Source organism: Cervus elaphus, chromosome 29 (genome assembly GCF_910594005.1).
Source record: "Cervus elaphus chromosome 29, mCerEla1.1, whole genome shotgun sequence".
Taxonomy (NCBI): Eukaryota; Metazoa; Chordata; class Mammalia; order Artiodactyla; family Cervidae; genus Cervus; species Cervus elaphus.
In genome coordinates this window covers 27,419,399-27,437,606 of record NC_057843.1, presented here as the reverse complement: position 1 = coordinate 27,437,606, position 18,208 = coordinate 27,419,399, and the positions used below count along the sequence as shown (strand labels likewise).

At 40.1% G+C, this 18,208-nt stretch overlaps 1 protein-coding gene across 17 annotated transcripts in view; it reads right to left on the bottom strand.

Moving 5' to 3' along the window:
* The window catches only part of BNC2 (basonuclin 2), a 470,587-nt gene that overhangs the window by 11,309 nt on the left and 441,070 nt on the right, over nucleotides 1–18,208 (bottom strand). For 10 of the 17 annotated variants that reach the window (XM_043890869.1, XM_043890870.1, XM_043890873.1 and 7 more), the window contains 2 exons: nucleotides 14,178–16,147; nucleotides 13,671–13,736 (listed from right to left, as the gene is read on the bottom strand). In XM_043890869.1, coding sequence (XP_043746804.1) covers nucleotides 13,671–13,736; nucleotides 14,178–16,147 — 2,036 coding nt within the window. Of the gene's footprint in view, nucleotides 1–246; nucleotides 281–13,670; nucleotides 13,737–14,177; nucleotides 16,148–18,208 lie in introns of those variants that run through there. The other 7 variants (XM_043890872.1, XM_043890871.1, XM_043890874.1 and 4 more) reach the window with 5 other exon arrangements.

Genomic DNA, 18,208 nt, shown 5'->3' with positions numbered 1-18,208 from the left:
GGATCAAGTTCGACATACCTGCTGATTATAATTAAAAAGTATGGAAAATCCAAAATGACTCACACCGTTTGGTGACGAGCATGGCTAATATTTCTTAGAGATGGTTGAGAGGTATGTGCCTCAGAGACAAGAAAGGTGGGAAACCCGTTCCACCTTTCCACACAAGACAATATATAGCACTCTGGGTTTGAAGGGGCAGAGGGGCGGCGGCCCCCTCTGCACAGCACTTAGAACGGCTGAGCTTACCTTGTGATAATAAGATCAGCTTTCTAATCTTTTGCTAAATCGATCACAAAAGAAAGCAAGAATGAGAGACAGAGAAAAAGAGAGAGAAGGAGAGAGAGAGAAAACAAATTCACATTCTAGACATCTGGTTTGGAAAAAAAAACTTAAACAATAACATAGGGATTTAAAATGTTCTGATCAAAAAATCATTTTCTGTCATAAGCGATCATCTCATATGCTGTCTTGATGATTTTCAGATCAGCCGCATCATCCAAAAATCATAAATCAAATTAAGATAAACCAAATTCACAGCATCATCGTCATCCATAAATGAGCTCTATACAGATGCATGCAGTGTTGTGGATATGTGAATGATAAACAGAAGTGGTCCCCAGGGTCCCTGCTCTGACAGCCGCGCCCCGTCTCCTTGGTGTCAGATGGCAGATGATTCCAAATGCAGGTTGTTAAGCAGAGTGCAGGAAATGCCTACTGAGAAATCTTCCCCCCTGACATGTGGGTATGACACCACCAGAGTTATTACAAGAATGTGGAAATAGAGTTGCAGTACGTACTATTACTCCATTGATAAAACAACCTGCCAACCATAAGCAGCTTGCAGAATCCTACCCCTGTGTATTATTTTTAACACCCTCCCCTCCCTTTCTTAATTTCACAAACACACATTTTGCGACGACTCTAATCTAGAACTCTGCTGCTTCTCACACATCTGCAGCTACCGCTTCCTAGATTCACTGCTGAGAAAGCAGCAGCCAGACACAGAGCAGTCACATCAAGACGCACTGAATAAGGAAGAATAAATTAACATGGACAAAAGGACACACGGGTCCCCAGATGGACACATCTTCCCTGAGATGACTTGTGAAATTACACATCTCCACTGTTGTGGTACCAGGAAGAGATGTTTCTCTTCATGTCTCACTTACAGCAATAGAAATCTGTAATCTAATTAGATGAGGTACCAGCCCTCAATATCTGTCAACCAAATGATGTGCAGAAATGTGTAGACCAGCTCTGGCACTCGGTTCAACAGTGTCCCTTTTCCGCTGTCAGCAGGACTGTTGGCCTCTGCTAATATAATTACATTGACTTTTATTCAATTAAGTGCCATCCTTGCCTTTAAAAAAAAAAGCTACTTTATCAATTGATTCAGGTGTAATGCAATAATAAAGATGAACTCAGGGCAGTGCATTAGCTCTGCTGTTCATAACTTCAGTACACGGGTTCATTCGTGGTAGTCGATTTCCATTATGCAACCACAGTTCAAGAGAATTGATTCTTTTATGTTCATTTCTTAATCTATTTCATTTTTGTGTAATAATCCTCCGAAATGCCATATGCAAAATACTAGAATTAGGGATAGGAAGAACATGGAAAGCTTACTGGTTCACTCTCATGATGGTGGGCTTGGAGCTATTCTAACTTAACTCCCAGTATTACTGGAGTGGAAAGAGGCAAAGCGAGAGGAGATAGACTCTTGAGAGAGTCCTGATCCTGTACCTCAGGAAGTTAGCTTTGCCTCCACAGAATGGACAAAAAGCAGTGCTTGATGTTAACAGAGACCTGGACTCAGTCAATCCAAACCGTGAACTGCCACAGAACACTCTCCGAGGAGAAGACACGAAGACCTGGAGTTAACAGCAACTTACAAGTTTACATGGATCAGCAAAACCTAGAGAGGTTAAAAAGAAAAGGAAGATGAAGAGACACAGAAAGAAAAGTCACCAAGAGACTATCAGGTATATGAGGAAGAGGATTCTAAAAAGCGGAAGACGACCAGAGAGTGCTGGATATGGGAGGACCCCCGGCAGAGGAAGCGGTGGGCAGCTATCTGTGATCAGGAGCAGGAGGACTCCAGAAGGGAACAGAGTTTGAGTTCTCCAGAGATGAGTTTTTCTAGAAAATAAACCGAATGTTCTGAATATTTGTCTCCAGAAAAGAGGAAAAAATAACCATGAACTAAAACTGTATTAGAACTTATTATACTTTATAAGAATGTCAGCACTACAAAAGCTGTTTCTATTTGCATTGACTGGGTATTAGGTAGGTAATACCAATATGAGGAGGCAGCTTCCTCTTACAGAGAAAAGAAAAAGACTGGGATGAAGACAGAAGGTAAGTTGTTAAGTAGAGGAAGGAAGGATCTGATCTTACTGGGGATCTCATCAAGACAGTAGGCCAAACTGTAGTTCCATGATGGTCACTTTTAAGAACACAAACTCTATCTTATGCAACTTCAAGTCTCCTGCTGCTCAAGTAGAATACTGGGTTGACCAAAAAGTTCATTTGGATTTCCCCATCACATCTGATGGAAACACTCTAACTTTTGATCAACCCAATACTTTGCACATGGGACATAATTAAAAGTGCATTTATTTGACTTCAATCAGTAATAGGCAGAGTCTTAAACTTTCCCCAAAACAAATTATAGAAGTGAAAACAGTGATCCCAGGACTGGAAACATGTACCTAAAGATTTAAGAAAAGACACAGATAATATAGCAGAGGATAATCCTGACCCACTCATACCCCACTGTGGTGCAAGGTAACGCTACATAACTAGGGGATGACACAGTCCTATAACTTTGGCGATGCTTAGAACCACAAACGTTTCTTCTGACCTCTGCACTCACTCCTACTATTTCTGTACTGAGTTTACCAAAGCCTCTTGAAAACTAAGAGCACCTTTAAAAGCAAAAGGTAATGAAGCTTATATGACATAAAAGAGGTCATGAAACCAGACTTACTATTTGAAATGCTTAGTGGGAGCACTCTAACTAGATTAAAGTGGACTACCACTCATTTTTGGTTTCTTCAACGAAAACAAGTCAATTATATCTCAGTTAAAAAAAGAAAATTTTAGCGTGCAACCACGGAAGACAGCAAATCCAACAGTCAAGTAAATGCAAACACCCTTTAGAGAAAGTCAGTCCTGTCTTGAGCTTTTCTTTCCTCACATTTCCCTTTCTAAGCTGGTTCAAATACCTAGTTCAACTTAATGCAATGTTTAACCATAAAAAGAAAAAAAAAATAAGCACACTGAAAAAGTGTTTTGAGATTTTAACTTTGGTTTTGAGACACAAATAAGAACTTTTTTTAAAAATAAGAATCTCATGACCAAGTTAGAAAATCAAAACGTGGCCATGAAACTGAATCAAGCTATAGGTTACATAAGAAGCCCAATCTAACCTTAATTCTTAATCAGTTCTGAGCCATCCTAAACTTACTAAATTGAAACAAAATACTTGATAATTAATTGCAGTGCCCCAGGTGAAGTGGAACCGAGGCTCCATTTTGGCCTAACTTTTGCCTTTAATTTTCCTGCTTATCTTTGCCACTTCACACACATGCACATACCTCAAATTGTCCAGAATGATCACAGTGAAGTATACACAGCAGATACTGCCACATATAAATAGTGTGTGTGTTTTTATGTATGTATATGGGCATACATAAATTTATATTCAACCTGTAATATAAAATATAAAATCTGGATGCCGGGTTTGAGTGTATTGTTGGACAGAGTCAATATTCTTGATTGGAAATGTAAATCTGCTCTCCAAATCCACAGAAACGAAAAGTTAAAACTTTTGTGCCTTATTTATTCTCTTATCTAGATTGCCATGACACTACCTGTTGTCCTGAATGCCTCAAAAATATTTGTATTCCCATTTATTGATGGTGGTACACTTATAGCCCTGTGAAGTCACGATATTTTTGATAGTATATACATTTTTGCAAAATGAGCGGTGCTCTCTAAGGTAGTATTTAAAGATTTTCTCCAAAAGATCTGAAAACCATTCTCAGCTCAGAAAATTCAATGTAAAATTTTAGTGAACAATGCTCAGCCCCTCCCACCCCCCAAAAGTACAGAAGTATATGATAAATGCAAGAAACAAAAGCTAAGCAAATTCTTGCAAATTAAAAGTATGAAACCCAGTCCCTTCAATCTCTTTCAATATAAAACAAATCATCCATACTGGTCACGCAGACAGTTCTCTCTCCATTCAAATTATTCACTTGAAGATAAGCTCCCACCAAACTCTTTAGGGGTTTAGCTAATTTACTGCACAGATACGGCACGTCTGTTGTAATAACAGGTAGGATGTATTGGGGTCGACCATTTATCAGAATTAGACTTCTTTTCTCAATTCACAGTGAATTATGCTGCCTACATGACTCCCCTCTCTCAGAGCCTGCCATCCCCTTACGGCCCCTAATGTGGCAGGCAAACCAAATTGACAGTCTCATCTTGTCAACAAGGGGCGATTCTCCTGAGAAGCCATTTAACTTTGCCGAGGAAGCAATGTATTAATGTGCCTGTCCCAGGAATGTTAATCATCTTCAAGCTTCCGACCTAACTTTGACGTGAACGAAATCACCAAATTTGTTTACTAAATGAATCGTAATATGCTAATAAGAAAGCATGACATATATGGAAAAGCCAAACAGATGGTTTGTTTACTCCACTTTGCAACTTTATAAATGTTGTAACTCTGAAGATGTTAGTGAGAATTATTGGTTTGCTGGCAGAGGCGAACGTGTCTCTCGCATACTAAATCTGGCACTACGGCTACAAAACAATTTGTCATTGCTGTGGAATGCATAAAAAATGTTAATGTAGTGATGGCATTTGGGAAGGCAGATTGGTGGATGGAAAATGTCTATGCTGGATGCTCAGGTTAAGTGCAGAATTGATATCCAACACTGTTCCCTAACCAGTTTACTTCTGAGCTGTATCTGACACATCGAGGCTTCTCGAGGGTGCTGATTATTCAATAGATAACCTGTTGCACTGTAATGTGAGACGTGTGTTACACTGTGAATAGGATTATGTTTTCACAGCATTTGGAAAATTTCTCAATCAGGCAGCTCATATGGTGCTCAGCTTACTACTACTGTTGGGTAAAAGAAAGCAAAGCCATTCACCCCGGCATCTTTTAAGGACTTGAATAAAATCTGAGCTACAATTTGGAGATTTATATTTACCCTGGATGAACTAACTCTCCAGTTTTCCATCCGATGTTTTATCATCTTATACAAAGAGTTCCGAAGATCTATTTCCAAAACAGTAAGAATGCATTTTTCTCTTGACATTCAAATTTCTTCTCCTATTTAAAAATAAGCTTTCTTTTCTAATGTGTACAACATGGAACATCAGTTTCTTTCTGAGGTCTTTTTCAAAGGAAATACTTCCCAACTATCCAAGAAGGTTTTATATCATTAAAACAATTTGTGATCTTTTAAAAAGAGAGCATTAGGGATGTGCGAGTTCCCCAGGGGACAGGATTTTGTAGGCAATATTATAATTGAGCTACAGCCTTATCTAGAATTCCGTGTTGAAAATGAAACTATTTAAGACACATGAGCAAAAAGAATGCACAAAAATCTAATATCTTTGGTTAAATGGTGTCAAAACTACCAACAGAAAAACTTCAGTTAAGCAACCAGCAACACGACTATGCTACCTTTCAATGTTTAGAAACATTCAGATTTTTCTGAAATTCTTTTTACTCCTGATTCACACAAGCATAGCCATAGAAGCAGAATTCTGTATGAAAGAGGTGCTTATTGCTTCCAATACCATTAACCACTTCCCCCAACTTCTTAGTCCTATATATACATATTGAGACCACCACGCATCTTGTGGGATTCACCTGGTGTATCACCATAGAGTGAAATTTCTACCAGTCTGCCGAAGAGAAACGAGAGCAAAGCGAGCTAAAGAAACCTCTGACTTCATTTTTTTGCCCAAGGATCACTTTGGAGCAAGAAACATTAGCGGCTATGCCAGCCTGGCGCATCTCTCTCATTTGAAGCATCTCCTCGTTCCTGACCAACAAAGAAAATTTCAATAAAGTACTTTTACTGGTTTAACAACAGTGAGCTCTTGGGATTGTCAAAGTGCTAAGCCTTTTCCAAGGAGAGAAGAAATCAGCAGCTCAAATATAATTAACCTTCCATTCTCAATGCAAACTGCCACGCACAGGAGCTCTGCAGTCTATTAGCGAAGTTATAATGGCCAACAGGCAGAAGCGAAATTGGTCAAAAAGTTGGCTGCTGCTGTCATATTTTTGGAATTATGATTAATGGCACTAATAATGTGGATGATTACTGATATGTGTATCTCCAGCAGTTTATCATATTGCTCTGGCTGCCTACGTCCACAATAAGCAGGATGCTATCATTTACCTCTTTATTGAAGGCAATCCTTCTCTTGAAGGAGCATATTCTAATTACTTCGTAATGTTTTATGTCTTAAACATTTTGCAGCTCTGGACCTTGCCAACTGCTTCATGTCTACCATTGATTAATTACTGAATGTTTAATCAAAATTTAGAACCTAATGTAGTCATTTATGAGCACGCTGCAGTGCCAAAGTAGTTAGGCTCTGCTCCCAAGTTTGGGGAGTGCTGGGTTAAAAATCAAATCCCAGCCAGGCATGAGGATCCAAGAATTTCACCTTGGGTGCTCTGAGGTTGCCAATTCCATCTCTGCTGATGAATGGAAGGTAATCTAACTACAGGGTAAACAGCATCTTTACCTCCCCTCTCCCCACTGGATCTCTCTTTCCCTGTTCTCCTGATTCCCTAATCAACAGAGCACTGCTGACTGCTTGCTTCTGAGTGCAAGAAGGTTCTTGTGAAAACCCATCTCAAGAACATAGCTTTGAAGTGGTTAAACAAGTGAAAAATAATTTGCTGGGACAAATACATAAGTTTTTTTTTTTTAATGTGGATTTTTTATGGTACTGTCATACAACCATTCACCGTTGAAGTTAAGTGTTTTTTTAATACCATTACTGAACTGCTGAAATGGATGCTAATATAGCTTGGAGTGCTAATGTCAAGTCCTGGTAATAAAAAAGACAGACTGCTGAATGAAATAATTTCAAGTAAAAAATAGAACAAAAGTGCTCTCTCTCTTGCTCTCCACTTTTATTGAATTGGGACTGACTGAGCCAATTGCTTTAGAAGTCTGTAAAACACAATTACTAGTGAGCGGACTGACCCCCCAGTGCCCCCTTGGTGACAGAGCAGACTAAAAAGCCAGCAGAGTTCGAGCGGCTCCCCTCAGCTGGCCATCAGACCCATGAGGCTTACTTCTGAAGGTCTGTTGTTCTCATCGCCCAAATCTGTCTCTTCTGACTGAAAAAAATCTTATTTCCCATCCATGTGCTAAAGTAACTTCATACATCATTTCCCAAGAGGAAGATGTCTACTCTGGCAATTAAGGATGATCTGTCTTTTGATATTCTTATTTATGTGGTTGTTCACATATAAACACACATATACTTTATGTGGATACATTTAGATGAGAACGTTAGCATAATTTCTGAATAGCTGGCAATGATTCCAGTTGATATATGCAATAGCAAACTGGAGGCATCACTTACGTATGTTCAGGTTGGAAACACAGTTTTTTTTTCTTGTTTTTTTTTTTTTACTAAGGTAAAGTCAAAATAATTAGAGCAAGCAAGAAAAAGAATTAAACTAGAAGTAGGTAACATTTTCCCCCCTTGTTAATAAAAGAAGTAATAAACTCCATAAAGTACTAGAGTTAAGATCACTAACACTTCAGGCATAACAGCTTTTTACCAGGAATTTACAACTCCTGTTTTAATTCAAGCCGCTTGCATTAGGACATAAAATCTAGGTATTTTTTAAAAAGTGTAGCTTTCTGTTAAGTAACTGAAGAAAAATTGTCCTTTCCTGAAAAGCATTCTTTTTTCCTCTTCCTCAGCTTGCTTCTCTCTCACACATGCACACACACACACACATCTTGGCACTCAAGAATCAAAGTTAATAAATCCTTTTTTTATGACATTGTAATTTTTTGGCAAGTGTAAACTCCTTTCATATTCTGCCACATTCATTTATTTGAAGCTTGTGGGAGTCTTACGGCAAAAACATTAAATTATTTCTGAGAAGGCTTTTAAAAAACAGAAAAAAGAAACGCTTTCTAGCCCAACCTTCACAATGAAATTTCAACAGAGAAAGAAAAGTCTGTCTCCTTAGCACAACAACAACAACAAATCACTCAGCAAGAAAGGGCTGGTAGAAGTCTCTTACGGTATGGAGAACCCATCTTTGCAGGAAGGATACAAGCAAATACTAATAAGTGTGTGAAGTCTCATAACCTGCTTCCAGGTGAGAAATGGCCTTTTTTATTTGTTTTAAAAAAGACAAGACTATCTACAAAAACAAATACTTAGAATGAATCATTATAAGAAAGAATGAGATCAAAGAAGTCTATCAGGGGATCAGATAGGTGGTGGGAGACCCAAGGGAGACAGAAATCATGAAGATGACCCTTTCAAAGTGGTGCCATCCTGAAAATTACCAACTATGCATGCAGTATGTACATGCTGATCTAAATGCTATTTCTGCCTGGATTTTCAAGTTCCCGATGGAGAGAGTAGTAGCTCATTCCTTTTGAGGGAAGGTAGGAATACAGGGTATATGGAAGCATTGCATTTACACAGTGGAAGTTATGTAGCCGCAAGAGATTTAATGGTACTCTCATCAAGAGAAATTTGTAAGAACTTTGTATCATGGACAGGAAGTCCTTTGCTTGCCATTAAGCTTTGTTGTCTAGTTGGTAGGCAGTTTGGTGGAAGTGATTGGTGTACTTCTTGGGCTGGAGGAGTGAAAGGTCAGCAGAGGCTTAAATGAGCTTGTCTTACATCCAGCTGGGCCAGCAGGAGGTCATTAGGAAGATCCGAGGCTCATGGTAGGCTTGACAGAGTCTCTCCCCATGATACAAGGAGGCCGTTTTGCTCACTGCTCTTCTCCCAGGATATAAAAAGAACCCCAGAGACAGGAATGACACCGAAGTTTATCTTACTACCAAAGTTTCGCTTGAGGAGGACACAACTAGCAATTACTCAGAAGGGGAAATTTATTTTGTTTGTTTGCCTTTGATGGAAAGTAATGGAGATAAGTACAAAAGACCTATTGATCTCCTGGCTGTATTGTGAAACCAAAAAGAGTAACAGAGGGGGAAAAAAATGTCTTCCTTTAAAAGTCAGAGGACCCATGCGACTTTACCTTTTAAAAGAAATCTGGTAAAGGAGAGCTGCAGTTTGGGTGGCAAAAAATATAGGAAATGAAAGAGCTGATGCCTTCAAGTGTTCTCTTCTCCTACTTGGAGAAGATTAACACACTGTTTGACAGCTAATTGTATTAGGGCAAATACACTAATGGTTATCTTAAATTGGTGCTAAGTGGCTCATTTCTTGGCGGTATTGCCTGGTGAAATCATATGCATTTATTGAAAATCTCTCTTTGGAAACTTACAGAGAACTTTTCTAAGCACAGAATGATGGGAAAAATGGATGTCGCTGCTGGGAAGGTGATAACAGGAGACAGGTAGCATGTTTTCGCATCTTCACCTCTGCTGTTAATGTATGCAGTGACTCGTCAGAGGTAGCTTATGTTAATTTATGCCCGCACACCTGTACAGGGCTGGAAGTCAGGTAATCAAACAAGCAAAAACTATACATCTCTGCTTTTTAGCTACGGCTACCCAGAGGCCTATATAGGAACAAATTTAGTTCTGGAGACATCAGCACGTTTTAATAAACCAAATACAGATGTCTTACTTCATACAAATCAAGAAGTTTACATGTTTTAAATCTGGACGGATTTAAGTAGCAATCAAAGAGAAGGTTTCCACTTGGCACCAATGGTTGCCTCATATTTATTTATAAATCACCCTAAGCAAATATTATTTTGTTTCTAAATTTATTCATGGGGCTGAATCACCTTTCCTACACCTTGAAGATTAAACATAATGCTTACCTTTCTGATAAAATTCAAGACAAACTGTAGCAATGAGTGGCCACTATTCTCAGAGGGAAGAGAGGAACAAAGATGGTAAAATTCATGTTAAGATGAAAAACAAACAGATTAAATATTTCTTTCTATGCAGACCATCTAGTTTTTGTGGACAAAGTCTTCATTATAGTTGAGGGAGTTTTAAAACAGCCAATCACTGAAACAGATATAAATAGATTTTTAACATACTAGCAAATGATAAGGAATTCAGCAGAAGAGGACACAGGGGTTTTTATTTTTTGGAATAAAAACCAAATGTAATTTATAAATGGGATTCCCTAAGATACAGATGATCCATGGCCACTCAGCCCTCCTGGGGATCAAAATACCAGACGGAGGATGAGAAATGACCGAAGAAAGCCAGGGCCAACCAACTCTATGATACTCTTCAAGAAAACGTCCTTAATGAAGACTGTAGGTTCTAGCCCAGTTAGAATTATTCTTCCAAGGGAGTATTTTCATAGGTATACTTCAAAACCTAGTGTCAGCTTTGCTTTCCCTGACAGAAGAATCTTAGCAGAAAAATCAAGGACAAACAAGAAAGAAGTACAGGTGTCTAGTGACTGTCGGGTGTAACATTACACACTCCTATCAGTATTCACTTAAATATCAGCCATCGCCTTATAGTTCTGTGGTTCTTTACAGGGAAAGTAATTTACATTGTGCTTCTAAAACTCAGAATGAAAATTACCCTGACAGCCACCTAGTGACCAGACAAATTGGAGTTTGTGCATATTAGCTTGCTGTGTGTCATTAGTATGGAATGGTCCTCCTTGCTTTCAAATTTATTAAACTCACACTCATTCACAAATGCATAGAAAGGACACTTCTGACACTTAGAATCCTCAGCCCTCACAAACCTTGCTTGTGCCCCGCTATCTCTCTCATGTCCCTTTTGGCGACTTCACACAAAGAATATTGTTTTTCAAAAAGGCTTCAATCTCATCTTACAAGACCTAGAAAGATGCTAAGCAAAGACTTGGACAACTCTGCTAACTAGCTGCCAAATGTAACACACAGCATTTACCATCTTTCTACTTCCATCCTGCTGACTGCTTGTCTGAGACCAAACATACAACTCCCTCAAATACAACCATCTTGGAAGAAGCCGAGGAAGACCTGTTTCTCACTCCTGTAAAGTGTTCTAAGCCCAAAGACAAGAAGGCTACTTTCATAAATAGAAGGAAGAGGGTTTATTCTGTTAGTTTTATCATAGGTAAACCCCTTGCATACTTCGACCCCAACTCAAAATGCCTTCTAATGCTGTTTGCACAAGGAAGATGCTGTAGAGTCCAGGATGGATGAATCGAGACTCTGGGGAGAGGAGAGAAATGGATGCAAGGACAGCAGGATTAAAGACAAAGGAGGATTTCTGTTTGGGAAGGTGTGTTGGCTCATAGAAAGGTAAGAAAACTTAGCCTAGCTTCATAGTGAACTGAAAAGGGAAAAAGCAGGGACATAAAATTCCTGGAGTTCTTGTGACTGAAACAGTAAAAGTGAAGAGACAAGGGAAGAGAAGTCTACTGGGTAGATTTGAGATGTTAGGCAGAGGCTTTGTGAATAAGGAGATCAAATTACAGGTCAACATTAGTTGATGACAATGAAACAGGGGTACAGTTATAGTGCAGTTATGTTTCCTGAGATGCAGAAGAGGATGATATTCAATGGCATCCCTACTTTTGCTTATTTGGTGGTAGCTATGCTCATATATTAAGTCATGGACTCAACAAGGATGAACACGCTTCTTATTAAAAAAAAGTTGAAGTATCAAAGTTTCTGCTAAGTGTTTACCCTGAGGTCAAAAGATTTGAGGACTCTTGAAAAGCAAAGTTTCAAGTGAGGATCAGAAGACTTTCTTGTACAGTACTTTTTTGGTCCAATTTGCCTTTTATTGTGTGTGACAAAATTCCAGAATTAAAAAGATTTGGCGTGACATGCTATTTCACCCATATGAAATGTAATCACCTGTCTTCTGGGGTTTGCAATCTCTTGGGAGACTGAACGTACGTGGGAGAATATCTGTATTATGCTTCCCACCTGGAATATCCTATATCCTAGTAATGCTGGGCAGTGGCCTCAACTTGTATATGGATGGTCACCCATGGAATGCTCAATCCTTAGAATAAAATTAGAGACTGAAATATTCTGCTGCTATCAGTAAATGTTTTTCCTCAGACAAACCACCCTCTCCACAGTACTTCCTTACAGTGGGGCATAAAAACTGCGCTTGTGTTTTCTAGTGGCTTGATGTAAATGAAAGCACCAGGCTTTGGGTGTTGTAGCCTTTGGTCCCAGAGCCATTTATTTGAGTGTTATGACTTGCAGTATTTTCAGCAAACCAACTAAAACTGTGATAGGAATTCATGCAAATAAGCTTAAATTTTGGCTTGTCTTCAAACACTCCATTTCCATAAATATTTTATGCAGTTTTTCATGAGTCTTTTATTTTTGTTAAAAAAAAAAAATCCAATGCATTAACCTCATTATCACAAGTGCACTATTTCAAATGTAAAAGAATGAATATTACTTACAAACGTGGGGGGGATGGATATAGTATTATATTTTATTATTCAAAGTCTAGCTATCTTAACTGCTGTATTTTGGGACTGTCAATGATAACCTGGAACTGAAAAGAACTCTGAGACCATAAAACATTTTTACAGAACAAGGTAAATGGAGTTGGGGGGAGGGAATTTTTTAAGATAGATTTCTCTTCAAAGCATGTTTTGAATTGTATGAAGAAAGCCACTGAATTTTTTCTCAGAGATTTTGCTTTTCATGCATTGGGTCCCTTGTATTTTAGTAGAAAGGAAAAAGTATTTTCTTCTTTTATTTTTAAGAAGACTGAACTTTTAAATATGGATAAAAACATTCTAGAGGCAGATCACTACTTTTCAGGGTACTTCTATTATATGTTACTTTATCAAACAACTCTACCCATCAGGGAAACACTAGAATTTGGGTGGTAGCTATTTGGAAACTTCCTAGTTAATACTGTTTCTTCTACATACATTGATTTTTACCATGTAAAAAATTTTCTCCAGATACATTATTAAAAGACAATGTAAAACCAAAAACTGCATTTGCTATAATGGGATGAACTAACTGTGTGACTCTAGTTAGGCTGGTGTATAATACTCTGCTCATAAGCTTATCTCCACAAGAGGAGGACAACTGTGTTACTCCACCAGTGACCACCTTAACACATTCCTTTTATATTACATTTTCTTTAAGATTGAAAAAGAACACTGTAGGTTTAGGACCAGCTGCTTCTGTTTAAACCCAACCGTTTCAGAGCCACAGCTACATACCTAAGGTGTGATGTCATCTGAAGGCTGGACATAATATATTCTAACTGATCCTCAAAGTATATGCATGTCTCCCCTTCTATGCATAATTCCCATGACAGACTATATTTTAGAGATGTGCTCAAAGATATTGTGAAGTTGAAGTAACCCACAATCGTCATAACATTTCCCCGTATCAACAATTACTTTGGTCCCATTTTCTTCCGATGTATCTACAACTCTTAAAGAATTCATGGATACACTAAATACTCATGTAAGAACGATAACATTTCTGGTTATACCTACGCAGATGCAGGCTGTCTCGATGTCCTGGACCTATGGTTCTTTCCATCCGTAAATTTCTGTTTCTATATTGGATAAATACGTGTGTATGAAGATAATATATTGATTTAATTATAAAGCCACAAGGCAAAGCAGAAATATATATAACAGAAGCTGCAGCTTCTAAGTGAAGGTTCATGGGAAAGCAGGGAACTGTGTACACAGTTAACTTATTCACACCTAGATGCATGGAAACACACACGCACATACACACACACAGAGCACAGAGAAAAATGGCGTGCATTACTGAGTAAGATGGCGTATGATTCTGCATGCTTAACCAGAACAAGCACCGACTGCAACAATCCTTCACGAGCATGGCAGCCTGGGGATCACGCGGTCACTGTGGACAGTCTTTACAGTGCATCGAAAACATCTAAGTTGGATTTTTTTTTTAATGTGTCAAGTCCACCATGACTGGCACCCTCCACCCCCCCAGGAGGAGCAGCCAATGGAGATTTACTGACCTGTCTCTGCTTCGGCGAGAGGGGAAGGCAGCGTTGCAGCCGGCCACCGTGCAGACATGCATCTCTTTCAAGTGAACGTTTCTGTAGTGAAGCTTCACGCTGTAGGAGCTTTTGAAACTCTTCTTGCACACATAACAGATTTTAGGGTCTGGGCTAGAACACAGGTCCCCTTCTGGGGAGAACTTCTGAGGGCTGCCGTAATTCAGGGACGACGTAAAGCTCTCGTGCAGGGCTGCCATGCTGGCACCCCCGCCGTTGTACAGTCCGTACTGGCTCATGTAAAACATGTCGTAAGTGGGATCTGTAAACTCCTCCTTCACCTTGATGACATCCTGGTGAGAGGGCTCACTGTGGTTCTCGTCCGGCCTCTCACTGTTCATCAGGACTTTCTCGCTCACCTCACTGTGCATATGCTCATCCCCCTCCATGGATTCCTCACCGAGTTTGGGCTCCGAAGACTCAGACTCATTCTCATAGTCCCGCTCAGGTTCTTGGTCCTCAGAAGTCATGCTGTCAGCCCTTCTTATTTCTGTCCTTGAAATGCACCGGGTCCTGCTATGCTTAGAAAAGTCCTTCACAGACATGCCCGGACTCATCTCCTCCTGGGAGTGGCAGTGATTGTCATGGCTCCCATCATTGACCACAGGCCCGCTGTCATTGGGGTCGTCATCTTCATCGTCAAACTCATCGGCGGTATCAATAATTTCCTTCTCGATCTTCACAGGCATGCTGGACTTCCTGGGCTTCTTCTTGGGCGCCAGGTCGGCACTGGGCTCATGAGTGGCCATCATCACTACTGGCGCTGCTGGCTCAGAGGGGGGTGGGGGGTGCTGCTCTATGGTACCACTGGTTGGGATGATGGGACTGGTCGGGAGGGAGGTCGGAGGACTCACCATTTCCCCTGGAGTGAGTAAACTTCTATAAAATGGAGGAACTGGTTGGACAGTCTTTAGCCCAGAAAACACCAGCTGGCTAGGGAGAGGGTTCTGTAAGACGGGGTCTAGTGGGGGAGTGGTAAAACCCATTGGGGGCCGGCCAGGGCTCGTGAGTGTGAGATTCGATTTTGTACTTGCTATGACGGGGGTGGCAGCCCCGGACGTGGCCCGGATTAAATCTTTGTCTCGGTTATTCCTTAGCATAGGCATGTGAAGGCGAGGGTTAGGGTTTGCACTGTGGCGGTTACGGCTGCGAAGGGAGCTAAAGACCATATTGCAGCCTTCAATGGTGCACCGATGTTTGATCTTCAGGTGAACCGCGTTATAATGGATTTTGAGAGTACCTTTGTCATAGAATGTCTTCCCACACGCGTTACAGAACACTCTTCCCTTCCGGGAGGCCGACCCCATCCTTCTCATCCTGTGGATCCGGAATGAGCTCTTCGGGTGTTCAGTTTTGGACAGGTCACTGACTGGGGCGGAATTCTGAATGGGGGACACGCAGGCTGGCTCGGTTTTGGGCTCCACGTTAGTGATGCTGGTCAGGGCATTTCTATTGGGTGTTTGATCGTTCTTGTAGGGCGTGGGGGAGACTTCAGACTCACTGCTCTCATTATATTCATTCTGGGTCGAAAGGCTGGGCTCCCGCAGCCTCAGTCCTGGTTGTTCTAACAGCAGCCCGTTCGGAGGCAATCCTAGCAGCGGGGCTGAGACCGGGTTTATGTACTGGAATGGCAGCAGGAAGGCGAGGCTGTTGGGGATGTTTTCGAAGTGATGAATGCTGGAAGGGTTGCTGTTCTCTAGATGGGCTAGGAGGCTGGGACTCCTGGTGCGATTATTGCTCTCAATGAAAGTTCTGATGTCTGAGTCTGTCTTTGAAGATGGTACAGCTACGGCCTGCCCTTCCTTCTCCTGAATCGCCATCAGCTCCACGATGGATTTGGTTTCTCCGAACCGCAGAAACTGCTGAAGGGTGATGATTTCCTCTTCTCGAGACATGATGGCCCAGCGGTCAAGCACCTTGCCAGCAGCATCCTGGAGGCCACATCAAAGAAACGACAAAGACAAACACAGAAACTTATTGATTGTGCATAATTATTCAGGGCAGCTGAAGGTGCTCTGTCTGCTCATGGAACACCGCGAGCAAGGGCAGAAAACAACATGCAAGCACTGTTAATACAAGTTGATCCACAAAGCAAACTTTTCTGCCATGCAAATGCAGTCATTAGAGTCACAGAGAAACAGATTGAGTTTAATAATGTCAAAGCAAACAAAACGTAGACCACTGGGGCTCTGCGATCTAAAATGCCTACGCTACTGCTACTTGTACCAACAATGGTCTATAGACTATGCAAGTATTTAGCATATATTAGTACAAGACGTGAACTCTTGCTGTGTAATCCAGTGTATGCAGAAACAAAACAAAACGTGGTACCTTAATCTTTATTGAATAGTGACACCATAGGAAGGAATTAGGTACATTTTTCAAATTTTATTTCATTAACACAATCAGGCACGACACTGGATTCAATGATGAAACTTCCTTTAAATAGGAGCTATTATCTGAATTTCTAAATCACGAAGATGAATGAAGTAGCATCACCCCCATACTCACATTGCTATGCTGTATCTCTCCCCTTTTAAGTGGCTGAATTTTAGTGTCACGTTACAGTAGGCAATTTCGTAAGGTAGAGTAAGGAAACACAGCAATTGTACTTTTTCTGAAAATTGATTGTAATTCTATGACTCAAAGTTTGAGTTAAGAGTATTTGACTTTTTATGATCTTGTTATAAATGACAGTTATAGATATTCAGAAAGTAAACACGTGATGGATTTAGATAGAATAAATGTGTAAAAATATTGTCTCTTAACATCCTGCTCTGATAGTAGAGTGTGTCCACAGAGAATACACATCAGTAATCACCAGACTATGTGTTGTTAAATATACATTAAAAAGCATTTCACACTTTCATTTTTGCTAGTAAGTATGAGATATGCCTGGAGGTAGGACTTAAAAATCCTGCAGTGTAATGTCAGGCAATCCATTTCAGTATGGATTGAGAGGAACCTATTCAAACACTTAAATAATGACTCCATCATCTACTAGGGCACAGCTCCTTCCCACCAGGACAGAACACTCGGCAACCCTCTGTGAACAGCACTTGTTCCAACCCTTGACAGTCAATTTATGAAGCACAAAATCGTCTTATAAATACAAGACAAGAGCCTTATTAATTACAAAGAGGAAAATCACAACATTATAAGGGAGAAACCTAGCAGACACCACCTTAACCAACTTGCCTAAATGAAGGATCATCACGGACCTTGTGATCTATATACCGAGAAGGACACACTGTGGTTTCTGTGGCATGCTTGCCAAAAAAAATGCATACCTCAATCTAATTATGAAAAAACATCAGATAAACCAAAATTAAAAGGTGTTCTGCAAAACAGCCGCAAGTATTCTTCAAAATGTAAATGTCGGGAAAGATTTTTTAAAAAGTCAAAGACCAAACATTGGTTAGAGATTAGAGGAGACCAAGACAGGACAAATGAACTTAAGATTCTAGGGATCCTAGACCAGAAAAGGAACATTTGTGGAATACTGGTAAAATTTCAGGAAAGTCTCTTGATTAGTGAACAGCATGGTTTCAATCCTAATTTCTCAGTTTTAACAACTGTACTATGCATATGTAAGATGTTACATCAGGGCAAACAGGATAAAGGGAACTGTACTATTTTTGCAAGAGAGAATTCTCTCTCATAGACAGTTCTACTCAGCCCTGTGATGTGAAATTCTCTCTGGACCACAACTGTATGGTCTGAATCACATCACCTAATTTGGTATTAAGGTGATACTTGTCATTTATTTAAATTACTTAAAAAAGAAACTCTAATAGTTATAAGCCATTCCTTATAAGGCTCATTTCTGGCATTCTATCCTTTTATATGTGTGTTAGTGTCTAGTACTACCTGACCTGTCTCTTGAGAAATCTGTATGCAGGTCAGGAAGCAACAGTTAGAACTGGACATGGAAAAACAGACTGCTTCCAAATTTGGCAAAGAGTATGTCAAGCCTGTATACTGTCACTCTG